The 23613-nt window shown below is 36.1% G+C and overlaps 5 protein-coding genes across 5 annotated transcripts in view; all 5 read right to left on the reverse strand.

Moving 5' to 3' along the window:
* Positions 1–166: 166 nt before the first annotated feature.
* On the reverse strand, positions 167–16469 carry LOC140142663 (uncharacterized). Its single transcript, XM_072164664.1, has 2 exons — positions 16198–16469; positions 167–2721 (listed from the first exon to the last, which is right to left on the reverse strand). Exon 2 carries the CDS (start codon positions 1798–1800, stop codon positions 934–936), a length of 867 nt encoding a protein of 288 aa, XP_072020765.1. The 5' UTR covers positions 1801–2721; positions 16198–16469; the 3' UTR covers positions 167–933.
* LOC140142180 (kelch-like protein 15) lies at positions 1874–2275 on the reverse strand. Its single transcript, XM_072164147.1, has one exon. It carries the CDS (start codon positions 2273–2275, stop codon positions 1874–1876), a length of 402 nt encoding a protein of 133 aa, XP_072020248.1.
* Positions 14732–15628, reverse strand: LOC140142181 (uncharacterized). The gene has a single exon (XM_072164148.1). The coding sequence runs from the start codon at positions 15626–15628 to the stop codon at positions 14732–14734; it is 897 nt and encodes a 298-aa protein (XP_072020249.1).
* Positions 16470–18717: 2248 nt separating the features above from the next.
* On the reverse strand, positions 18718–20514 carry LOC140142183 (kelch repeat and BTB domain-containing protein 2-like). Its single transcript, XM_072164149.1, has one exon. It carries the CDS (start codon positions 20512–20514, stop codon positions 18718–18720), a length of 1797 nt encoding a protein of 598 aa, XP_072020250.1.
* A 147-nt stretch (positions 20515–20661) lies between these two features.
* The window catches only part of LOC140142662 (kelch-like protein 26), a 61241-nt gene continuing 58289 nt past the window's right edge, over positions 20662–23613 (reverse strand). Inside the window, exon 7 of the transcript XR_011857552.1 lies at positions 20662–20877. The gene's annotated coding sequence lies outside the window, so the exon portion shown is untranslated. The remainder of the gene's footprint in view (positions 20878–23613) is intronic.

The following is a 23613-nucleotide window of genomic DNA, read 5'->3' on the forward strand; positions in this document are numbered from 1 at the left end:
TTTCTGTTACGCTTTGAACTTCATACGCCACATTACGTTTTGTTACCTGGAGAGATTTGATCATGTCTCCAGTGGTGTAGTTTGGGTCATCACATTGGGGGGGGGGGGGGGCACCGACCATGATTGGGGAGGCACCGGTCTGATTAGGGGCACAAGCCGCTTTTTCGGCAATTTTCCTACACTTGGGTTCCCCAATGTTCAACGTGAGAGATTAGTGTTTTCTTTCCTACACTTTGGTATCCCACAGTTCAATGTGAGAGATTAGTGTTGTCTTTCCTCATTGACAGATACCAAACTCAGGGGGGAATTCAATTTTTGATCAATTCTCTCCAGGTAGTGAAACATAATGAGAATTTCTTATTTTCTAAAATGCATGGGCAAATGTCTGCAGTAGAGACTAATCTGAGATATCACTATCAACATCGCTATCATCATCGTTATCTACAACAGCATTTGCTTGTTTTTCCTTCACATGTGATGCACACTCACATATAATTTCCATCATCCCTAGGTTGCGCTTGTCAAGTCTAAATTCTACTAAATGCAAGTTTTCTTTTGTTTCTTTGACATCTTTTCCTTGGCTGCAGTTAAAAATCCCGTCTGCTGCTGCCTCAGCAAGGACTATTGTGGGGCTATCACTGTCAAAGTTGCATATACATCTATGTACATGGCCTGGTTCTTGGCCTCTACCTTTAGTGATAAGATAGCGAACACCCTTATGCACTTCAAAATACGAATCTCTATCCGTTGGTATACTTTTATTGATAGAAACTTCAAACAATTCATTTGTGGCTGGTTTATACAGTGCCACTTTGAATAACACAACTTGTGTGATACCAAACTGATGATTGGGACCTTCCACTTCCCCATGACCACTGATCAGTACAAGTCCATTCACAATATTGACACGTATTGGGGCAAGAAAAAGTTTATCTACAGCAAGTTCCCATGCCCTGCTGGGTATATGATACCTTTCAATCCTGTCCTGAAGCTGAAATCATTACAAGCTGAACCTGTTACGTAAATATAGTCATCTAATTGAAACGTTATGGGATTGTACAATACTTTGGGCATTGGAGGAAGCACGACCCATTCATTCCTTTCCAAATCATACCTGAAGAAATTGTTTTCACAAAGCCACTCTTTATGGTCTTCTTCTTTTTCAGTATCACCATCAAAAGGCTCGACACTGCTGCCACCTGCAGCATATAAATGACCGTCATCACCAACCAATAATTCAATACCACTTTCTGGTTTGTCCCATTCCAAATAAGCAATTTTATAAGGATATGGAACTTCAGCAAATTTAGTAAGTTTATAACATGCTGTTTCAGTACTGCATGCTATAGATAATAAAGAATCTGACTTGTAGTCATGAGTAAGTACATAAAGGTTGGTTGTAATAGTGTTTCTAGTAGCAAACAAATCTGGGTGACTTTCACTTAATGGGGGTGAAGCAGTATCTTTGGTAACGCTCAACTTGACAACCTCCTCCACCATTTCTTTACACTCTGGTATGGCCATTATCTCATCACCAAGGATCTCCTGGAGTCTGTCAACTGGCACAACCAAACCAAGACGTATTTTCTTCATGAAGTCAACAGCATGGACCTTACGCTGCTCCCAATCATACTTCAGCCACATCACTGCTCCTTGCAGAATCTGCTTCTCTGTTGTGGTATCTGTCTCTATTTCTTCATCGCTTAAGATCTCCATCATGACACTTGCAGTGCAATTCTCCAGAAATACTCTTGATTTAACACACTTCAGAAAGCTCTGGATAACATGGCTTCTGTACATTTGTGCAATATCTGAAAGACAGTTATGATTGCTAGCAATTGACCAGATCTCAAAACAGTCTTCTATTGTAAGCTTATCTTTGACATCTTTCAGGTACTCCGCACATAAACTCTATAGCTTTGGTCAAAACCATGTAACAGGCCATATTGAGAATACCCACAACTGTTCTTAATGAGAGAGTGAAGTTCCCTGTATAAGCAAAGTCCAAGATTCGGGCAAAGCTTTCTTCAGTTCCAGGAACAGTTATTTCACTCATTGTACTCTCTTGAAACCCTGATGTGAACATTCCTTGGAAGTATTCACTTGCACAGCTTAGAACTGCTTTATGAGCAGGAAATCTTTGATCACCAACAATGATGGTGACATCACAGAAGGCAGCCTGATGCCTTAACTGGTTAAGTCCTGAGGAGAGATGAGACAAGTGGGATGGGTCTCCCATTTGTTTAACACACTGGTCTTGTTCCATTCTTGCCATATTGCCATCAACTAAAAATAGCACAAGATGTTGATATATCCCAAAAGAATTGACAACATTTAAAATGCAAAGATAAGGTGCATGAATGCAATGAATGAAGTTTGGAATGTACTACATTTCTTCAAGAAGGAAAGAAATTGCTTTATAATGAGTCGTCAAACTTGAGTTTATTGTTTCCTGACACAGCAATGTATATACCTTGACTAGATAAGATCATGTGTGATGATCAAACGTCGTTCCTATGATACCGATGTTTAATTAGGTGGCATTCCTACAATGTCTAGTCAGGTGGCACACCAAGCTTACTTTTGCCGATTAATAATTCAAATTGTTTTTACTTTAACACAAAATGTCTTCAGGTTAATATTGGCCAATGCCAAATACTGTATTCTGATAGCTTGTTGATGTTGTTCAGTATCTTCTCTTGTTGAGGTATCTGCATAAGTCTGGAGAACGAAGAAAATGAAATAGAAGATTGGGTTAACATCCAGGTTGATTTCTTTGCAAAACAAATTACAGAAATGAAATCATTAAATCATTGTCATTGATATAAATTTGCCAAAAAAATAATGGAAACAAAATGGAAGCAATAGTAAACACAGACCACTGCGATCTTCTGTTTTCAGGAAGATGAAAGTCGTCATTAAAATTGACCAATGTGTTCATGATGTAAATTAAACTTGCAACTCTTTGAACACACAAGTTTGTTGTACTGCTATGGCAATTAACATGATATAATGAAATTCATGTTAAAATCTTCAATGACAAGGTTCTTAAGATTCATCAGAACCTTTATGAAATAGCTGTTTCTGATCAAAATGACCATGACATTGAACATTGTCCAGCAAATAGTGCTTCTCTGTTTTTCACTGTGTTAAAGCAGAAGATGTGTCTAAAATTATATGTCAATTGCAAACAAATCTTTTATTCTGGATACCATGCCTATATTGTTGTTTAAGGAAACTGTTGATGTGCTTGCTAAACCACTGACTGACATTATCAACATTAAATCCTTCAGCAGTGGCGTTTTTCCAACAAAACTACGTGAGGCGGTAGTGACTCCTATTTTAAAGAAACCCAACCTGGACAAATAAATTCTGAAAAACTACCGTCCCATCTCTAATATCAGCTATGTGTCCAAGACATTGAAAAATTATGTGCGCCCAGATAAAAGACCATCTTAAGCACCATGATCTTCAAAAACGCATGCATGTCATAGGATGTTACGATGTAGCGCCGTCCCCCCCGGCATCAGCAAGTTATCCCAGACATCCTATGACGTCATCCTGTCAATCATATGACGTCATCAGTGAGAGATATCCCAATTGTAGACAAGATATCATCACAGCATCACCATCTGCTGAAGAAGCTAGTCGAACTAGTGAAAACGTTCAAAGTGAGCTAAAAATAGTGTAGTGTTGGAAGTTAAACTCTTTAATCATTTTATCTACCACTACGTATGAATATCCACTCGTATAACTTTTAATTAGTTTGGTGTAAATGTGACATGTGGCAAGAATCTGTCATGATGACAAGTTTACAACTTACATAAGAACTAACAATATGTGACTGGACGCGGCGAATCAGCCGTAAAGTCGGGCCCGGTCAATTTTGTTTTATTTCGTGTTTAGAAAATACATACCATAAGCTTTAAAATGGTATATCATTTGACTTCAAACGATATCCAAAAGCGGGGTTATGATTTGTTGAGCTCTATTCCTTCGACAAAATTTGTATTTTTTATCGATTCTACATGTGTCTCTTTTTCTAAATTTCTGGTAATAAATGTCCAACGGTCATAATTGGCGGTCATTTCAAATAATCCCCAAGTCAACGAGGTTCAGAAATATCCTCTCATTGTTCATTGTTGATTATACATACCTAGACAAAATACAATGCTTTGTTATCTACCACTTGAACAGGATTTAGCCAAAGCAAACAAAGACAAGAACTATTCTATAGAAATAGGTAGAAGCTTATTATCCTCTTCAGCAGTAGTATTATTGATTGATTTAAACAGCGCTTGATAAGATACTTGTCGTAACGAATTGATACACCTATGAATACGACCTTCACATACATTTTACACTTTAACTCTGAACACAATTTGCCGAGTTTACGGCTGATTCGCCGCGTCCACTCACATATTAGACACAATACTTACATAATAACAGTAATCTATTTCTAATGTCACATTCATCTTACACAATGCCCGGGGGGGTCACTCCCATTGTGGCCTGTACACCATCCGCGATAATCAACTTTTGAAAAGCACCCTAAACAAGGATTTAACACTTGGCTAAAACGACACCCTAAACAGGGATTTCATTCCTAACATCAAATTTCATACCCTAAATTTCATTTCTGCGTATTTAGAAATTGCTATTTTGCTACCCTTTTTCCCAATTGTTCATGTTTTTGACACCCTAAACGCGATACGCCACAGATCGTGCCTACCCACAAAAAAACTTGCCCTTTTTACGCTTTTCATTATCGCGGATGGTGTACAGGCCACAATGGGAGTGACCCCGGGACACAATGATAGTGCGATACATGACAAGAGCCCAATATGTTATGTTATTTTTCTAATTTATTCACACAATTATGCAGATTACAATTGTCCCAATGTACAATACCATTAGACACTGATAGATGAGATGACCCGGGATGACTCAACCATACTTCTTCACACAACTAGCAGATTGGAAATGATATGTAAATATGCCCTTGACATTGTTAGTTGAAATGAATGACTCAGCCAATACTTTTCACACAACTGGACAAATTGCAAATTGTAAAAATATCATTTTGATATCATTGTTAGATAAAATGACTGAACTATATTTTTCCTTCTAGATCTAATCCCTTTCTTCCCTCTTGAATCTTGTTTATAATTTTATAGATGTGCCCCCAATCAGTTGTATGTCCAACCCCATTGACAAAATTCAAAAGAATCTTCAGAACTCTCCAGTTATTGTCAGTTGGCGGTTAACATACTCTTGGAATCATTTCTAATAATTATGCCTGATATAGACAAGACTCTGCAATATGACAAGATATGAGTCAATCTACCAAGTTATTATTTTTTAAAGCTCTTACTCGTACATTTTTCAAATATCTTTTATAATAACACTAACCTATCTCTAACTCTAATCTTGAAACTAACTTTAATCTTGAAAACTAGCTCTAATCTTGAAACTAACTCCAATTTTAAAACTAACTCTAATCTAAAAGGTGTTCAAAAGGGAAAAAATTATCCAAGAAAATCTATTTTAAAGTGATCATAATAATGATTACGTTTATTTTACAAGCAATCATACTTTTTGTGTGCCCTGTATTTTCTACATAATACAGATCCATTTTAATACTAATATACATAATTTATCAAGAATGAGAATTCCTCATACTTCCACTCGCAAAACTTGTGGATAAATTTACATAGAACTTCCTATTATGTAACTTCCTGCTACAAAACAGGAAAAAAAACTGCTAAATTTTGAGTTACACACAATTATTTGGTCATCAAAAATGATTCCACCTTACAATATATAGTTCAATAAATACCAAAGTAAGTTGTTTAACTGCTGCTCACACTTATGTGTGAGCAGCGCACAGTGGCAGCACCACAAAGGAACAGATTTTTTTCTTCCAAAACTCCTATTCTCCCCCTGGCTTTAATATTCAATGGTAGCTTAAGGGATCTGGAATGAGCGTTTTGAGCGTTTCAACAGTATTTTTTGTGGGACATGAGAGCACATCAGACATATCGAATTGCATTCTGAATACGAAGAAACGTCTTTCTGATATCAAATAATTTTCATTTTTGAAATTCACGATATAATACAGATTTTATGACAAATTATTAAAATTTGATATTTTTAATATATAACAGTTCTCTAAGTAAATTTTATAAATCTAATGACATTATTCTTAAAGTGTATGTAGCTGGGAGTTGACGATCAATTGAAAATTTTGACCTTTCATATTGAAGATATGGATTTTTTCCCCAAAAGACCAATTTTTTTGGTGTTTTGGGAGAAAATCCATATCTTCAATACTGAAAGGTCAAAATTTTCAATTGATCGTCGGCTTTTCATCCCACTTACATACAATATAAATCATCAGATTTATAAAGTTTACATCTAGTACTGTTAAATATCAAAAATATCAATTTTAATCATTTGCCATAAAATGTGTATTACATTGCTAATTTCAAAAAATCAAAATTATTTGATATCAAAAGGACATTATTTGTATTCAGAATGCAATTCGATATGTCTGATGTGCTCTGATGTCCCACAATAAATACTGTTCAAACGTTCATACCCCACCCCTTAATATCATTATGCAAAAATCTCAACATTGACTTTCCACAAACAACATTTTGCTTGATCAGGTGATGTATATAACTTGAACACAGCTTTTGATATTAATATTGGCTTATTTTGATATTAATATTGGCTTATTTTGATATTAATATTGGCTTATTTTGATATTAATATTGGCTTATTTTGATATTAATATTGGCTTATTTTGATATTAATATTGACTTATTTTGATATTAATATTGGCTTATTTTGATATTAATATTGGCTTATTTTGATATTAATATTGACTTATTTTGATATTAATATTGGCTTATTTTGATATTAATATTGTTTTATTTTGATATTAATATTGGCTTATTTTGATTTTGATATTAATATTGGCTGATTTGGAGGTCTTGCATTGTGTGCAGTGTTGCCTTCAATTAAGGCAGTCTACATTAATAGGTAAATTTTCACGGGAAAATTTTCTGGACACGTGACCAATGCGTATCAATGTGAGTGTAACCTCAAGCCTGATCTCTGACCCCCGGCGGTGACCTCGCTATTCAAGTCTTAGTAATTTTGAATTGGAATAGTATTTTTGAACGCAATTTTGATAGAAATTTGTGCATTGCAAATTTATTTAATATTATGTAATCTTAATTTCTTCACAATATCATCAAAACGTAATTTCAAAAATATCTATCTACGGAAAAAATATTTATCTACGGAAACTCTTACCATAATATTATTAAATTGGGACAAGTAACTTATTTTGCTTCAAATGAGGAATTCTTCCTATTCATATACATTGGAAGAACACCCGCTGTGCTCTGGGTCACATTCCATAATGCTAATATGTCTGCGCCCTTGGGTGTCACGTGTCCAGAAAATTTTCCCGTGAAAATTTACCTATTAATTCTGACTGTAAGGAATACGGTCTGATATCATAACATTATGTTTTCACTTTGGTTGAATGATCTTGACACACATTGACCTACCTACAAGTTAAATGCTTGTGTTTCAACCACTGTTCGTAATGTACATATTCGCTGTCGTAGTGCACGTTTGAATATGACCGTTGCTAGGTCAACTGGATCACACTTTCTTTGTTACGAACCACTGATCGAAATGATCACAACAAAAAGCCTATGGGAAAATCAAAATTCGGAACAGGTGTATGAGCCCAGGCTTGGAGCATGCAATGGTTTAATACTAATGTGCACTACGACAGCGATATAGGTAACAATGTGAAGTTGTTGCATAACTGTGGGAATGATTAATGGGCTATTCCATTTGAAATTCACACTACCCCTGTGGAAAATTTGGAAAATATGTTCAACAGAGGGAGTATGAATTTTAAATGGAATTAACACATTAGACAGCTCCATTTGAATTTCATACACCTGAGAAAAAAATTCAACCTGAATCTTCTGCAGAGGGAGGGTGAGTTTAAGGAGCTGCCTTATGTGCTAATTCCATTTGAAATTCATACTCTGTGGAACATATTTCCAAAATCTTCCACAGGGGTAGTGTGGATTTCAAATGGAATAGCCCAACAAGACATTTCCAGTCTTCCTTGGGAATCATAGCAATTAATTTCACATAATGACTGACATAAACTTTTTTAAATTGTGGCATAAAATCACTCTAATTCCTTGGACAGAGAGTATTGTAAAAATATTTCACAGTCCACTTTTAATAAAGATAGAAAATTACCGAAGATATAACAACAACAAAAATACAACTTTAAGAACACTATTAATGTACATACTATAAAACCAACAAACATGCATCTTCAATGTACCATAAACCAAATCATGTACTCACTATAAATATACACACTATATAACACCAACAAACATGCATCTTCAATGTACCATAAACCAAGAACCAAATTAAGATTTCACTACTCTTTTTTGTTGTGATTGTTTGTACTCACTATTTATACAAACTATATGTGATGCGATCAAGCAAAAATCAGTTGGAACTTGGAAATATTGAATTTTTAGTTTCTAATAGGAAAGTAAAAAGCATTCACAAAGCTGCATTCTGCAGATAACCCCATTGAAATTATCAACCAGTTCAAAATATATGAGCAATTAAAGAGTTTCCAAATCAAAAGAAAACAAAAGGAAATAATTCATTTGATTGGCTATATCTCTATATCAATATTTCCGAGTTCCGACTGATTTTGCTTGATCGCATCACATATTACCACCAACAAACATGCATCTTCAATGTGCTATACACCCCAAAACCATGGCTTTATTTCTCTTGTCTGAGAAAACTTTGTGTTAAAATCAATAGGGCATCCAATGGAGCAAACTGCATCTTTTGAATTTGCATCTTCTTTGGGATTTTGGATCACTGTGTCTTGACCGATTTCAACAAATGAGGTCTACAAACCGAGATAAAAGATACATCTCTTGGCTACTTGTTCTAATGGCATATCTGTCTTTTTGCAAGATATGAAGAACTTATTTTCCAAATTGTGTTAAGTCCACAACCACATGTTTCTCATTTACTTGTGATACAATCACAATTACTTTGACAAGTTTGACATTAGCAACAATGAGTTGACCATCAACAAGCCATTATTTACCATAACAGTGCTGCATAACAATATGCAGACTATTGTTCTCATTTGGAAACCAAAGGTCTCACACAGTATATTGTTACTGTGCATCCACTGTTTGCTTTGTAATGGTGCATCCAACTGCAATTAAAAGCATCACAACCCATTGCAATATCCCACAGGTAAATCTGAAACATGTGTTTGTGGACTTAACACAGTTTGGAAATAAGCTCTTTATATCCTGTGTGAAAATAACGGGTACCATATTATGTTAAATAAAAAACAAGTGATATCGCTCTATTAATATTTAGGCCTTACTGTAAAATTATAGGTACCGGTACACATTTAATGCAGGTTATTTATATCAGCTAACCAACTAGGATATAGCCAGGAAAATTCCAAGTTAAGGCCCATTCAGTGATCCCAGCTAAAGTGTAAAAACAATTAAAATTGTGTATGAATTACTTAAAAGTGAAGGATAATCGCTTACAATTGTCATTATGGTATTTTTGAAATGAAAAATTTGTTTAAAAAGTAAAACAAAACAAGGAAAACAGCAGTATTGACAAAGTTGAAGACCCGTTCAAATACATGTAGTTAATTTCTCTCCTTTTAAGTAGTTTGAGTATTTTTTTTTATATGAAGCAATTTCTCTAGTTTGATGTAAAATGTCCTATTTTATCTTTAATACACATCTTTCGGCTTAACCACTTGCAGGCTATGTTAGTACATCCATGCTACTAACAAGGTGCAAAAAACTTTAATTTTTTTAATGAGCAAATCACTAAATAGGCCTTTAACAAAATCTACAACTTATTACCAAACTATTATACAAAACTAAATTAAAATCTCAAAGCTACAGAAACCCAGAATATGATATAATAAGAAAATTTAATGTGATTTACTGATTCATTTAAGGGATCTAAAATGAGCGTTTATTATGTTTCGACAGTATTTTTTGTGGGACATGAGAGCACCTCAGACCTATCGAATTGCATTCTGAATACGAAGCATGTCTTTCTGATATCAAATAATTTTAATTTTTGAAAATCACAATATAATACAAATTTTATGACAAATTATAAAAATTTGATATTTTTCAATTTTTGATATATAACAGTCCTCGGTAAATTATATAAATCTAATGACATATTCTTAAAGTGTGTGTAGAAGGGAGGAAAAGCCAACGGTCAATTGAAAATTTTGACCTTTCATATATTGAAGATATGGATTTTTTCCCAAAAGACCTAATTTTTTTGGTGTTTTGGGAAAAAAATCCATATCTTCAATAATGAAAGGTCAAAATTTTCAATTGATCGTCGGCTTTTCATCCCACCTACATACACTTTAAGTATAAATCATCAGATTTATAAAGTTTACTTCAAGTATTGTTAAATATCAAAAATATCAATTTTTAATGATTTGCCATAAAATGTGTATTAAATTGCGAATTTCAAAAAATCAAAATTATTTGATATCAGAATGACATTCTTCATATTCAGAATGCGATTCGATATGTCTGATGTGCTCTAATGTCCCACAATAAATACTGTCCAAACGTTCATACCCCAGCCCTTAAGGAATCGGAAAGCAATGTGTGCATAGTAATTTTTTGGGACCTGACAGCACATCAGATACTAAATTACATTCTGAATACAAGGATGTCCTTCTGCTATAAAATAATTTTGATTTTTTGAAATTTGTGATATAATACAAACTCTAATGGCAAATTACTAAAAATTTATATTTTTTATATTCAACAGTCATCAAAGTTACATGATATGATCTTAAAGTGTTTGTAGCTGGGAGGAAAAGCTGTTCATCAATTGAAAATGTTGACCTTTTGTATTGAAGATACTAGTATACATTTCTTCCCAGAAAGACCTAAGTTTGTGAAAAATATATATGTATATCTTCAATTCAAAAGGTCAATTTTTTCAAATGATAGATGCCTTTTCCTTTAAGCACATATTATTAAATTTATAAAGTTTACTTTGAGGACTGTTAAATGTCAAATTTGCCATAAAATGAGTACTAATTATATCACAAATTTCAAAAAATCAAAATTATTTGATATCATCAGGACATTCTTTGTATTCAGAATGCAATTTGATGTGTCTATGCAAACATTGCTACCCTATACCTTAAATGAATCTGTAAATCACAAATAATACTGTGCAATAGTTGCTATCTGATCCCATAACTTTCTATTTATTATTACAAATGTAAATGTCATAATAATACAAGTTCAGGTCTCTTCTAACCAGTGATGCCAAAATCAATATAAACATTCACCACCTGATCATGTCACTATGACGTCATGTGAGTGTGTACAAAAGTACAGGTAAAATTTGATCTGGAGCTAAACAATCCAATCTTTCTTTTCTACAAATCCTCTGGCCAATAAGCCCAATCGGCATTGGAAGTTTGCAATTCATTGTGGGACAGTTTTTGCAGTTTTAGGACACTTTGTCCTTTGACCTATCGGGAAAATTGCTGTAATTATTAATAATTTATTTATTATTGTCATAATGTTATCATTAAAAATATTTAAATACATGTAATTAATTCATTTAATAATAATGTTTTTTAAGTTTGTTTTTATTCTAGTAACAAGTTTTAAATTATATTTTGTACGCACAAAACCCGAATTTTCCAGATAGGTCAAAGGGCAAAGTGTCCTAAAAAAACCGGAAGTTACAATAGCGATTTGGCTTATTACTCAACTCTATACACCATTTGAGTGCCATATGACCTTAGAGGTAACACTGCATGGTAGCGAGTTAGTTCAAAGGATGATCTTAAGGTTTTACCGTTGTAACTAAACCTATCGACCAAATTTTTTTTAATTGACATGTTTTGTACATTAATATGTGTAGATAATAAATCAGGAAAAAAAACAGGGGGTGCCGGACCTCACTTTTGAGCTACAGCCGTTTTAAAAGAGGTGTACATTTCCAAAAATCTCTGTACACTTCAATGGCAAAATCAGCAATTTGCCCAAAATATACCACCTTTTATGTTGTATAAAAAATTGTCTAGACAAAATTTTTAAATTTTATATATGTTATGAAAAAGAAAAAGCTCTGTAAAATCGCGCAAAAAAAATTGGGGGTACCGGACCTAGTTTTCGCGTAAATTGACCAAAATAGGCCCAAAATGCATTTTTTCTGCGACACCATGCGTAGTTAATTGCGTACATGGATATTTTGGTGCGTACCAACGCGGTGGTATACAAGCGCGATATGATGCCGGATCAGCGTTCGTTTACGCATATGGCCACAAAAAAGGATTGTCTGTTTACGCAGGAAGGTTTTCACTGTAAAAAAAAAAGTTGCCTAAGATACTTCTTAGGCTAAGAAGTGTCCATAATAGGAACATTTACAGTAATGTCGACTATGTAGCCTTAAAATTCTTAGCCTACTTCTAATTTGGTGTATTTTGGTCACAAACGGGTGTAAGAAAGACTCCCATTCTGTAAAGATATTGGGCCAAAGAGTTATCAAGTTACACAAAGTGCGGAATTTTCAGCTTTATGTTCACCTGACTCGAATGACCAAATAGAGGAATTATTAAACATGTTAAAGCGAAGCGTTTGACACCATGGGCGGAAGTATTTGACTATAATAGGCCTACATTAATTTATTATAGGCATAGGCCTACTTAGCATGCTTAGTGCCGCTGAGAGGAAAACTTTTTTGGTCACAAAACTATAGGCCTACGCAATTATCTCGAGGTGGATTCATATCATCAATGGTTGCAGATCAATAAAGCAAAGTTAAACACTGAGTTGCCTATAGCTGTAGCAAAACGTTTGGCCAATTATGATATGAAAATGTATGACACATTGTTTTGAAACTGAATAGTTTTGATGGTGTTGTCTATATCGCATGCATTATGAATTTTCACAACATGTTTTTAATTTTGTTGTAGTGTTTCATTATGAAACGTTCTACAAACGTATAACCTTTAATATGCCTATAATATAGTGCTTACCCAACATTTAGGCCAAAATATTAATAAAACTAATTAACCAATTTAACCAACACTCGTTTAGGCCTAATGTTAAAAAAAACATGACCCATGATTCTCAGTGTGTTTGTTGGGTATGCCTATAACTACATACCATCTATTGGACCGTACTGTCGTAGACCTACTTTGGGGAGGGGGTCCAGGTCCGTTATTAGTGGAAGCACGCTGGCAAGATTTGGTTTGTACATGTTGTATTTAATATATTAGAAGCGGTCACTTTTTTGCGCTCAACAAACATTGTTTTCTTTATTTTGTGGTCCTAGTTATCGCCGGTCGCAAAAAATAGCATTGACACGCACAACACGCATCGTTTTCTGCGATGTCTCGCAACGCAACGCCGAAAGCACGACGCCAGGCGTGCATCGCATTGAAAACAGGCGCAATAGTCAAGTCAAATCGGGTGACGACGGTAAAACCTTAAGGTGAAGCTAACTCATTTGTGCATTACCGTAAAGATTCGCCTAATGGCGCACTTGGGTTCCTTTGCCTTGGGTAAATTTCATGTGCCTGGAGAGCTCCCTTTTTTGAAATCCCAACAAGAGTTAAGGTTCCATGCCCTCATTTCCTGATGCAAATTTTATGGGAGGGCACTTTTAGGTTGTCACTGATTTTGTCACTTATTTTGAGAAATTTGAAGCCATTTAGAACTAGAAATTCGATTTTCGAGGTTTCTGTTGCGCTGTTTCGCTCTCACCCAAAGATTCCATTTAAAAAAAGGTCATGTTCTCACCCAATGACCCCATATTTTTTACATTTTGCTCTCACCGAATGCCAAAAATCATGCTCTCACCCAATGTGCCCATATGTTTTACATTTTGCTCTCACCGAATGCCCCTTAGTGCGAAAGTGCCAGCCCTACACCTATATCCATTTCAAATTGAAGTGCCCCGGGTGCTATAAGCTTAGTCATTTTCAGGGGGCACTTTCTGTAGGGGGTACTTATTAGGGGAGCGTGCTATTTAGGTCAAATATGTACATAAATTTACTCCTGGGTCTCCTTTACATGCGTTGGACAACTGCACAACACCTGCACCATGCCAAGTTTGCATTTGTCAAATGTGAATGGGAACTGACTATCAGGACGTCTTAGGTCTAATGTGTCATCTTCCACTGCTTCTGCAATGACAATTGTAGGCCTATCACTGTCAAAGTCACAGATACATCTGTTTACTTTGTCCGACTCTTGGTCTTTACCTTTTGTAACGAGGTAGCAGATATTATCACGAAACACCAAATATGATCTGTCCATGTTTGCATCTACAGCAACATCTACCAATTCATCTTTGGCTGGTTTATATATGGCAAATTGCTCGATATTGCCTGTGTAATCGTAGTCACTATCGTCATCCAATGTTGCACCCATGACAAATATGTATTGTTCATTTTTTTGCATCAAAACATTGGTAGCATAATATGGGTCGAAGTAGAGATTACCAGCAGTCATTTCCCAAGTGTTGCTACTGATACTATACCTTTCTATCATGGTCTTATTCGTACTTCTGGCTAAGCCCATTGCATATATATAGTCATCACATTGGATCATTGCGGCCACATCAAAACATAGGGCATTGGAGGTAGCACACTCCACTCGTTCTTCTCAGAATTGTACTTAAAGAAATTGTTTTCAGATATCCACTTACGAATGACCACCAATTCAGTTGGCTGATGTCTACCGGACCATTTGGAATATTCATCATTGCCACCTGCAGCATATAAATAACCTGAGTCACTAACCAAGACTGCAATACCTATTTCGTCAACTTGTGGATCAAGATGTGGAATCTTATCAGGAACATCGGCAACTTTAGTTAGCTTATAACAAGCTGTTTCCATGCTGCACCTCAAAGAAATTATGGAATCACGATCCTCATCCTCTTCTGCCCATAACATGGCTGTGATAGTGTTTCTGGTCGCAAATAAATCCGGGCGAGTCGTGATCAATGAAGGTGAGGCAGTATCCTTGGTAACGCTCAACTTGACTACCTCCTCCACCATGTCCATACGCTCTGGTATGGCCATTATCTCATCACCAAGGATCTTCTGGAGTCTGTCAATTGGCACCAATCCCAGACGTATCTTCTTCAGGAGATCAACTGCATGGACCTTACGCTGCTCCCAATCATACTTCAGCCACATCACTGTTCCTTGCAGAATCTGTTCCTCTGTTGTGGTGTCTGTCTCTATTTCTTCATCGCTTAAGATCTCCATCATGACACTTGCAGAGGAATTCTCAAGAAATACCTTTGATTTAACACACTTCATAAAGTTCTGGATGACATGGCTTCTGTACATTTGTGCAACATCTCTAAGACTGTTATGATTGCTAGCAATCAACCAGATCTCAAACCAGTCTTCCACTGTTAGCTTATCTTTGACATCTTTCAGGTACTCGGCACATAACTCTACAGCTTTGGTTAAAATCATGTAAGTGGCCATTTTGAGAATATCTACCACTGTTCTAACTGATAAAGTTAAGTGCCCTGTATAAACAAAGTCCAAGATTTGGGCAAAGCTTTCTTCAGTTCCAGGAACAGTTATTTCACTCATTGTACTCTCTTGAAACCCTGATGAGAGAACATTCCTTGGAAGTAGTCACTTGTACAGCTTAAAACTGCTTTGTGAGCAGGAAATCTTTGATCTCCAACAATGATGGTGACATCGCAGAAGGTAGCCTGATGCCTTAACTGGTTAAGTCCCGAGGAGAGATGAGACAAGTGGGATGGGTCTCCCATTTGTTTAACACACTGGTCTTGTTCCATTCTTGCCATATCTTATCATCAACAAGAACATATGCAAGATGTTATGAAATCAAAATGAACTGGCGAAACTTAACATACAAATGAAAGCCACATGCACAAACTAAGTTCATATATGCTGAATGTGTGGCATAAACATAGGCTCATGTAGTTAACTTGACTAGAAAACATACCACACAACCTTATGCACTTCTGTTCAATGGTAAAAAGTCAGGTGTAACACAAAGTTTATTGGTTTTCTGCGCTTACTGGTATAATTGTTCCAATTTTGTTGTTTAAAATTATCCACATAAGGTAGCTTGGCTAATGCTGACTTGTCTTCTGAATTGTGGTTGCTAGTTGTTCAGTGTTGACTTGAGTTATGGTATCTGCAGAATTGTGAGTAAGAGAGAATGAAGAGTTTCAGGAATTATTCTGTCTGGTTCCAAAATGTAACGCTATTATAAAGGACAACCAACCAACCCATAACCAGTCAACCTGAATATTTGACAGGCATTAGATTTTTCAGCTACAATAACACCTCTTGTATATTGGTTACTACTTTAGAAGTAATGAAGTTGGAATTGTCCATGTTCTCTCCCTTAATTTACAGTTACACAAGCAAAACATAAATGTACATATAGATGCAATGTAAACAATATAAATTGAATGTGACTGAAGTGGAATACTAAAATGTTGAATGTTCCAAATTATGATGAGAACAATCTACAATTCTGGAATAAAATAGTACACTTGTACTTAGCAATTGAAACATGTGCCCTATCAATTTTGAGAGGCGAGTAAAACATGCATGCAATATGTGGAGCACAGACACTCCTCAGTATAACCTCACCATTCCCCATCCTTCAATGTTGACAACTTGGCTTTATCAAACATTTGGATTGGGGAAGTGGGGGCAGAAATATTTGTAGGTTCATGCAGCAGCTGTATCATGGGTTATTCAGCTTATTCTAGATACAACATCTTTGTAACACACAATCTGACCCAATTCTAGTAATGTATCAAAAATGTGTGAACATATGTTATATAACTGGAAAAGCATGATTAATACCCATTTTAAATTCTTTATACTCTATTGTCTCGTCTGAACTTGTTTAGAAAGAGACAAATTTCAAGTTAAAGAATGTTCAATTCAGGCGAGGCTTTTATACCATCGGTGTTCTTGTTTTATAATTAGAGCTAGTTTCAATTAGTCCAAAATCAACCATTAGTTTCAAATGGAGTAGGCTTCCCTTAACTGATAATTCTAAACATTGTCTTTATAAGTTTACACCTAATATCACTCAGACACTGCAGCCATACCATTTGAAAATTTTAGAGATAAAAACTCTTATGAAAATTTGTAGGTGAAAACACATGTCAGAAGTAGGCATCCATTATTTTGAACCCTGTTATGCAGTTCCTTCATGGCAAGCACAGTTTACACTTGTCTACGATGCCAGTATTTTCCTCCCTTTTGATTCTTGAATTTATTACATGCATACACTTTATGAAAATCTTTCAAATTCATTGCATACATAGATACCAACAAGATAACTTAATATACACAGTTGATCTGAAGGTGGGCTTTCACTGTTCTTTTTTAACAACTGATGTGCTACTTCAGGTTGGAGCAGTTGGCAATTGAATACCTGAGTGGAAGAAGGGCTCAACTCTAATTTTTTACAAAAATGAGTTAGACCCAGCATTTTATTGCCAGCAGACTGTTCTTCATTGTGTGTGAAAGATGAGCCAAAATCCTCTCTCTAAATAGACTTCCACTAACACCAAATCCTGGTTTTCATGGAAGAAAGGCCCAACTCCATGGAGTTGGGCCCTTCTTCCACAAATATTGGGTTCAAGAGGAATTTTGTTCATCCATGTAATTTGCTTTTTACTACAATAAACTTTCTTGCTAACATATATTACATGCTTCTACTTGTGCAATTAATGGATAATTTCCAAATTTCTGTACCTATTTATAACACATCTGCTTTCGAAACTGGCACTTGTAGTATATTTAGTGGAAGAAGGGCCCAACTCCAGCTTGCATTAAGACCTGTACCGTTGCCATGGAAACATCATAATTATATGATTTCGAATGTAATACTGTATGTTCATGTATTGGAGGTCCCCTGAAGATGAAAACATTCTGTCTATAAAACTTTTCCAAATATTAAGTTTTTTCTTAATATCTCAAAAACAGTTTTGATGGAGTTGGGCCCTTCTTCCACTCAGGTATTCAATTGAATATTTTCACAGAATTAAAACCACCAAAATCACCATTTTGATACCCGCATGGAGCAAAAATTGGGGATATTCGGGTTCGCTTGGAAATCGCTTGTTGTCATGTGAGCACGAGATCGCTTACTATAGATGCATTTGAGAGATGCACTTGATGTGCCCTGCACAGTGCATGCAGTACCTATTGCGCTTATTCAGATGATGCAGTATTGTTTTCATTTGTTTCTGTGCACCGTTGGCAAGGATCCAAATACACCCCTTCATAGCTGATGGCGCTACTGCATGTAGTGTATAGGGAGTCCAGGTTCTCTGGTTTTAATTCTGTGAGTATTTTACAACTTGTCCACTACTTACTTTACACCAGCATTTACTGCATGCCCAAGGTATTATATTTACAGGGTGGGTTTTGCTAAATTTGAGCCCTGATCTCAAGAAGTGTTGTGGGAAAACATTTTTCAATGTGGAATAAAGCGTGATCTTCATGCAACATCAACCAGGCTGCAAAATTGAATACAAACTCTGCTTTAGTTTAAGATACCACACAATCTACATGTACTCCTGCATTGTTGACTTATCCTTCACATGAGATGCACACTCGCATGGCATTTCAATCATCCCAAGGTTGCGTTTGTCAAATGTAAACTCTACTGAATTCATGTCTTCTCTCAGTTCTTGGATAGTTTCATACTGTTCATCTGTCACTTCCTCTGCGATGATAATTGTGGGACTATCACTATCCAAGTCACATATACATCTGTATATTTCGTCTGGTTCATGGTTTCCTCCTTTAGTGACAAGATAGCAGACACTATTATGCATTTCAAAATGTGAATCTCTACCCATGTCTCTATCGACAGAAACTTCCAACAATTCATTTGTAGCTGGTCTATACAGTGCTGTTTTGAAAACCTCAATTCCACCATCACCACCTTGCTGGTTGGGGCCCTCAACATATGCAATACCCACAACCATTATATTATGTTTTTGCACACAGTTTATTGGCGGGAAAGGGTGCAGGTATAGGTCATCTTCAACAATTTCCCATGTTTTGCTGGATATACAATATCTTTCAATTACTTGCTCTGGTCCACCTACACCAAGTAGATATATGTACTCGTCAAATTGAAACATCAAGGGGAAATACAAAACTACGGGCATTGGCGAAAGCACAATCCATTCGTTCTTCACAGAATCGTATCTGAAGAAATTGTTTTCAGAAAGCCATGTTTCATAGAGCTCTTCTTTTTCAGGATCATCATCTTCAAACCAGACACAACCACCTGCAGCATATAAATGACCTGAATCGGGAACAAATAGGTTAATACCACTTCCATATTCTTCTGTGGTTGCTTCATAAGGACAAGGAATGTCAGAAAATTTAGTGAGCCTAAAACATGCAGCTTCAGTACGGCATTTCAAAGGAATTAAGGCTTGTGACTCATCATCTCCATGTATGACACGCAACTTGGCAGTTATATTGTTTCTAGTAGCAAACAAATCTGGGTGACTTTTGATTAATGGCAATAAAGCAGTATCCTTGGTAACGCTCAACTTGACAACCTCCTCCGCCATTTCTTTACACTCTGGTATGGCCATTATCTCATCACCAAGAATCTCCTGGAGTCTGTCAACTGGCACCAAACCAAGACGTATCTTCTTCAGGAGATCAACAGCATGGACCTTGCGCTGCTCCCAATCATACTTCAGCCACATCACTGTTCCTTGTAGGATCTGTTCCTCTGTTGTGGTGTCTGTCTCTATTTCTTCATCGCTTAAGATCTCCATCATGACACTTACAGAGGAATTCTCCAGAAATACCTTTGACTTAACACATTTAACCATGTTCTGGATAACATGGCTTCTGTATATTTGTGCAACATTTGAAAGACTTTTATGATTGCTAGCAATCAACCAGATCTCAAAACAGTCTTCAATTGTAAGCTTATCTTTGACATCTTTAAGGTACTCGGCACACAACTCTACAGTTTTGGTCATAACCATGTAACAGGCCATTTTAAGAATGCCCACAACTGTTCTTAATGATAGAGTAAAATGTCCTGTATAAGCAAAGTCCAAGATTTGGGCAAAGCTTTCTTCAGTTCCAGGAACAGTTATTTCACTCATTGTACTCTCTTGAAACCCAGATGTGAACATTCCTTGAAAGTAGTCACTTGCACAGCTTAGAACTGCTTTGTGAGCAGGAAATCTTTGATCTCCAACAATGATGGTGACATCACAGAAGGCAGCCTGATGTCTTAACTGGTTAAGTCCTGAGGAGAGATGAGACAAGTGGGATGGGTCTCCCATTTGTTTTAAACACTGCTCTTGTTCCATTCTTGCCATATCTTATCATCAACAATAATGCATGCAAGATGTTATGAAATCAAAATGAACTGGTGAAACTTAATATACAAATGAAAGCCACATAAACAAACTAGGTTCATATGCTGAATGTGTAGCATAAACATAGGCTCATTATGTGGTTACCTTGACAAGAAAACACACCACATGCACAAAACCTTATGCACTTCTGTTCATTGGTAAAAAGTCTGGTGTAACACAAAGTTTATTGGTTTTCTGCGCTTACTGGTATGATTGTTCCAATTTTGTAGTTTAAAATTATCCACATAAGGTAGCTTGGCTAATGCTGACTTGTCTTCTGAATTGTGGTTGCTAGTTGTTCAGTGTTGACTTGAGTTATGGTATCTGCAGAATTGTGAGTAAGAGAGAATGAAGAGTTTCAGGAATTATTCTGTCTGGTTCCAAAATGTAACACTGTTATAAAGGACAACCAACCAACCCATAACCAGTCAACCTGAATATTTGACAGGCATTAGATTTTTCAGCTACAATAACACCTCTTGTATATTGGTTACTACTTTAGAAGTAATGAAGTTGGAATTGTCCATGTTCTCTCCCCTAATTTACAAGTTCCACAAGCAAAACATAAATGTACATATAGATGCAATGTAAACAATATAAATTGAATGTGACTGAAGTGGAATACTGAAATGTTGAATGTTCCAAATAATTGAATGTTCCAAATTATGATGAGAACAATCTACAATCCTGGAATAAACTAGTTGGCACACTTGTACTTACTGATTGAAATACATGTCCTATCAAAATTAGAGAGGCGAGTAAAACATGCATGCAACATAATGTGGAGCACAGACTCCCGGCCCATCAGTATATTCTCACCCTTCCTCATCCTTCAATGTTGACAACTTGGCTTTATCCAACATTGCATTGGGGAAGTGGGGGCAGAAATATTTGTAGGTTCATGCAGCAGCTGTATCATGGGTTATTCCGCTTATTCTAGATACAACATCTTTGTAACACACAATCTGACCCAATTCTAGTAATGTATCAAAAATGTGTGAACATATGTTATATAACTGGAAAAGCATGATTAATACCCATTTTAAATTCTTTATCCTCTATTGTCTCATCTGAACTTGTTCAGAAAGAGAACTATATTACATTTTCATGTTGGAGCGTTTAACAATAATTACTAGAGACATTGCGATTTCCAAACGTAGACATCAGATGTACTTTGATCTATTCCAAACCAAAAGGGGTAGGCCTATATCAAATTTTTAGATTCCATGCCTATAGGTAAACTGTGCACGTTGAAGCCTGTGCATTGATACTCAAACAGTTGAGCAAGTATATAGGCCTAAACCTAATATAAGAAGGAGAGGAAATAATTATGCTGCTCTGCGCTATTGACGAGAATCTACGTAACCTAATTTCGTTTATCGTTTTTAGATGTTCCGCAACATGGTGAGTAACTGACGATTTGCAATGGGACACACATGTAGACCTACATTTTGAAGCCTTTGAATCCACCCAGCATGTCCAGAGCTCGGCAGTCGAAATTTGAGCCCGCATGACAAGATTGCCGCAATAATATTAAAACCATATTAAGATCCAAGCCTATGATGCTCAGGGCCGGGAACTTGGGCCGGGGAATACCCGGGGTTTGCATCGGTTTGCATCAGATATATAGAGTTGGGGATGATTTGATATGACCGCCAATTATGACTGTTTGATATTTATTGCCAGCAATGTGGAAAAAGAGACACATGTAGAAACGAAAAAAGCTATAATTTTGTTGAAGGAGCAAACTTAAACAAACCATAACCCCGCTTCTGGATATCGTTTGAAGTCAAATGATATACCATTTTAAAGCTTATGATGTATATTTTTTAAACACGAAATAAAATAAAATTGACCGGGGGAGGAATTTACGGCTCATTCGCCGTGAACGGTTGAACAATAAAGAATCCAAAACTGAAAGCTTAAAAAGCCTAGTCTTTAACCTAACTCACCACTTATTCTTTAAATTACACACTTTGATAGTATTTAGATAAAAGAAACATGGGTAAGTCCATATCAAATCAACCAGGGGTCCCCAGGTGACCCTCTCAGATTTTGATGAAATTCCATCAGAATAATCTTTTGTGGCCATTATGAACCCATGCAAAAAATTGGCCTCATAGGCCATGTCGTTTTTGAGAAATGGCCCTTTGAAGTTTGGCCCAGTACCCCCCTTTTTGGCACTCGCGAGTGTCGTTGGTGATTTTTACCAACTTGGGTAGCTTATAACTTCTTGTTCTGAACAGATATAAAGCTGCAATGTTGCATTCTAGCTAACCTTATGTCATATTTTTAGAATCTGGCTCTAAATTTCAGATATCTGCTTTCCATTTAAAGTTATGAGCACTCAAAGTTGGTCATTTATTCAACCGCAAGTGTGATTTTGTCATTTTGGGGGTCCCCTGGTGCCAAAAATATGTGGTCATATGACTCAAATTTCAATTCATGTTTCAACTGTCAACATGGTCAACCATTGGTCAGAAAGAGGGGGGGGGGGGGCTCCAGCAAATTTTTACCCGAACCCAACTTCGGATACCGCCCATTCCTCCATTAATGGTTTGATTTGCTCAAACTTGCTTGTGGGCTTAGATATGTACCTATAGACAATGTATCTATGACATTTGAGTCATATGACCACATATTTTTGACACCAGGGGACCCCCAAAATGACAAAATCACACTTGCGGTTGAATAAATGACCAACTTTGGGTGCTCATAACTTAAAAAGGAAAGCAGATATCTGAAATTTAGAGCCAGATTCTGAAAATATGACATAAGGTTAGCTAGAATCCAAGATTGCAGCTTTATATCTGTTCAGAACAAGTTATGAGCCACCAAAGTTGGTAAAAATCACCAATGACACTCGTGAGCGCCAAAAAGGGGGGTCCGGGCCAAACTTCAAAAGGCCATTTCTCAAAAACGACATGGCCTATATGAAGCCAAATTTTTGTATGGGTTCATTGTGGCCACAAAAGAATATTCTGATGGAATTTCATCAAAATCTGAGAGGGTCACCTGGGAACTTTTCAGAAAATTGGTTGATTTGACATGGACTGACGG

Source organism: Amphiura filiformis, chromosome 20 (genome assembly GCF_039555335.1).
Source record: "Amphiura filiformis chromosome 20, Afil_fr2py, whole genome shotgun sequence".
NCBI lineage: Eukaryota > Metazoa > Echinodermata > Ophiuroidea > Amphilepidida > Amphiuridae > Amphiura > Amphiura filiformis.

Coding starts and splice junctions, on each gene's coding strand:
- LOC140142663 (XM_072164664.1), bottom strand. CDS start 1,800: ATGTACAGAAGCCATGTTATCCAGAGCTTTCTGAAGTGTGTTAAATCA.
- LOC140142180 (XM_072164147.1), bottom strand. CDS start 2,275: ATGGCAAGAATGGAACAAGACCAGTGTGTTAAACAAATGGGAGACCCA.
- LOC140142181 (XM_072164148.1), bottom strand. CDS start 15,628: ATGGCCACTTACATGATTTTAACCAAAGCTGTAGAGTTATGTGCCGAG.
- LOC140142183 (XM_072164149.1), bottom strand. CDS start 20,514: ATGGCAAGAATGGAACAAGAGCAGTGTTTAAAACAAATGGGAGACCCA.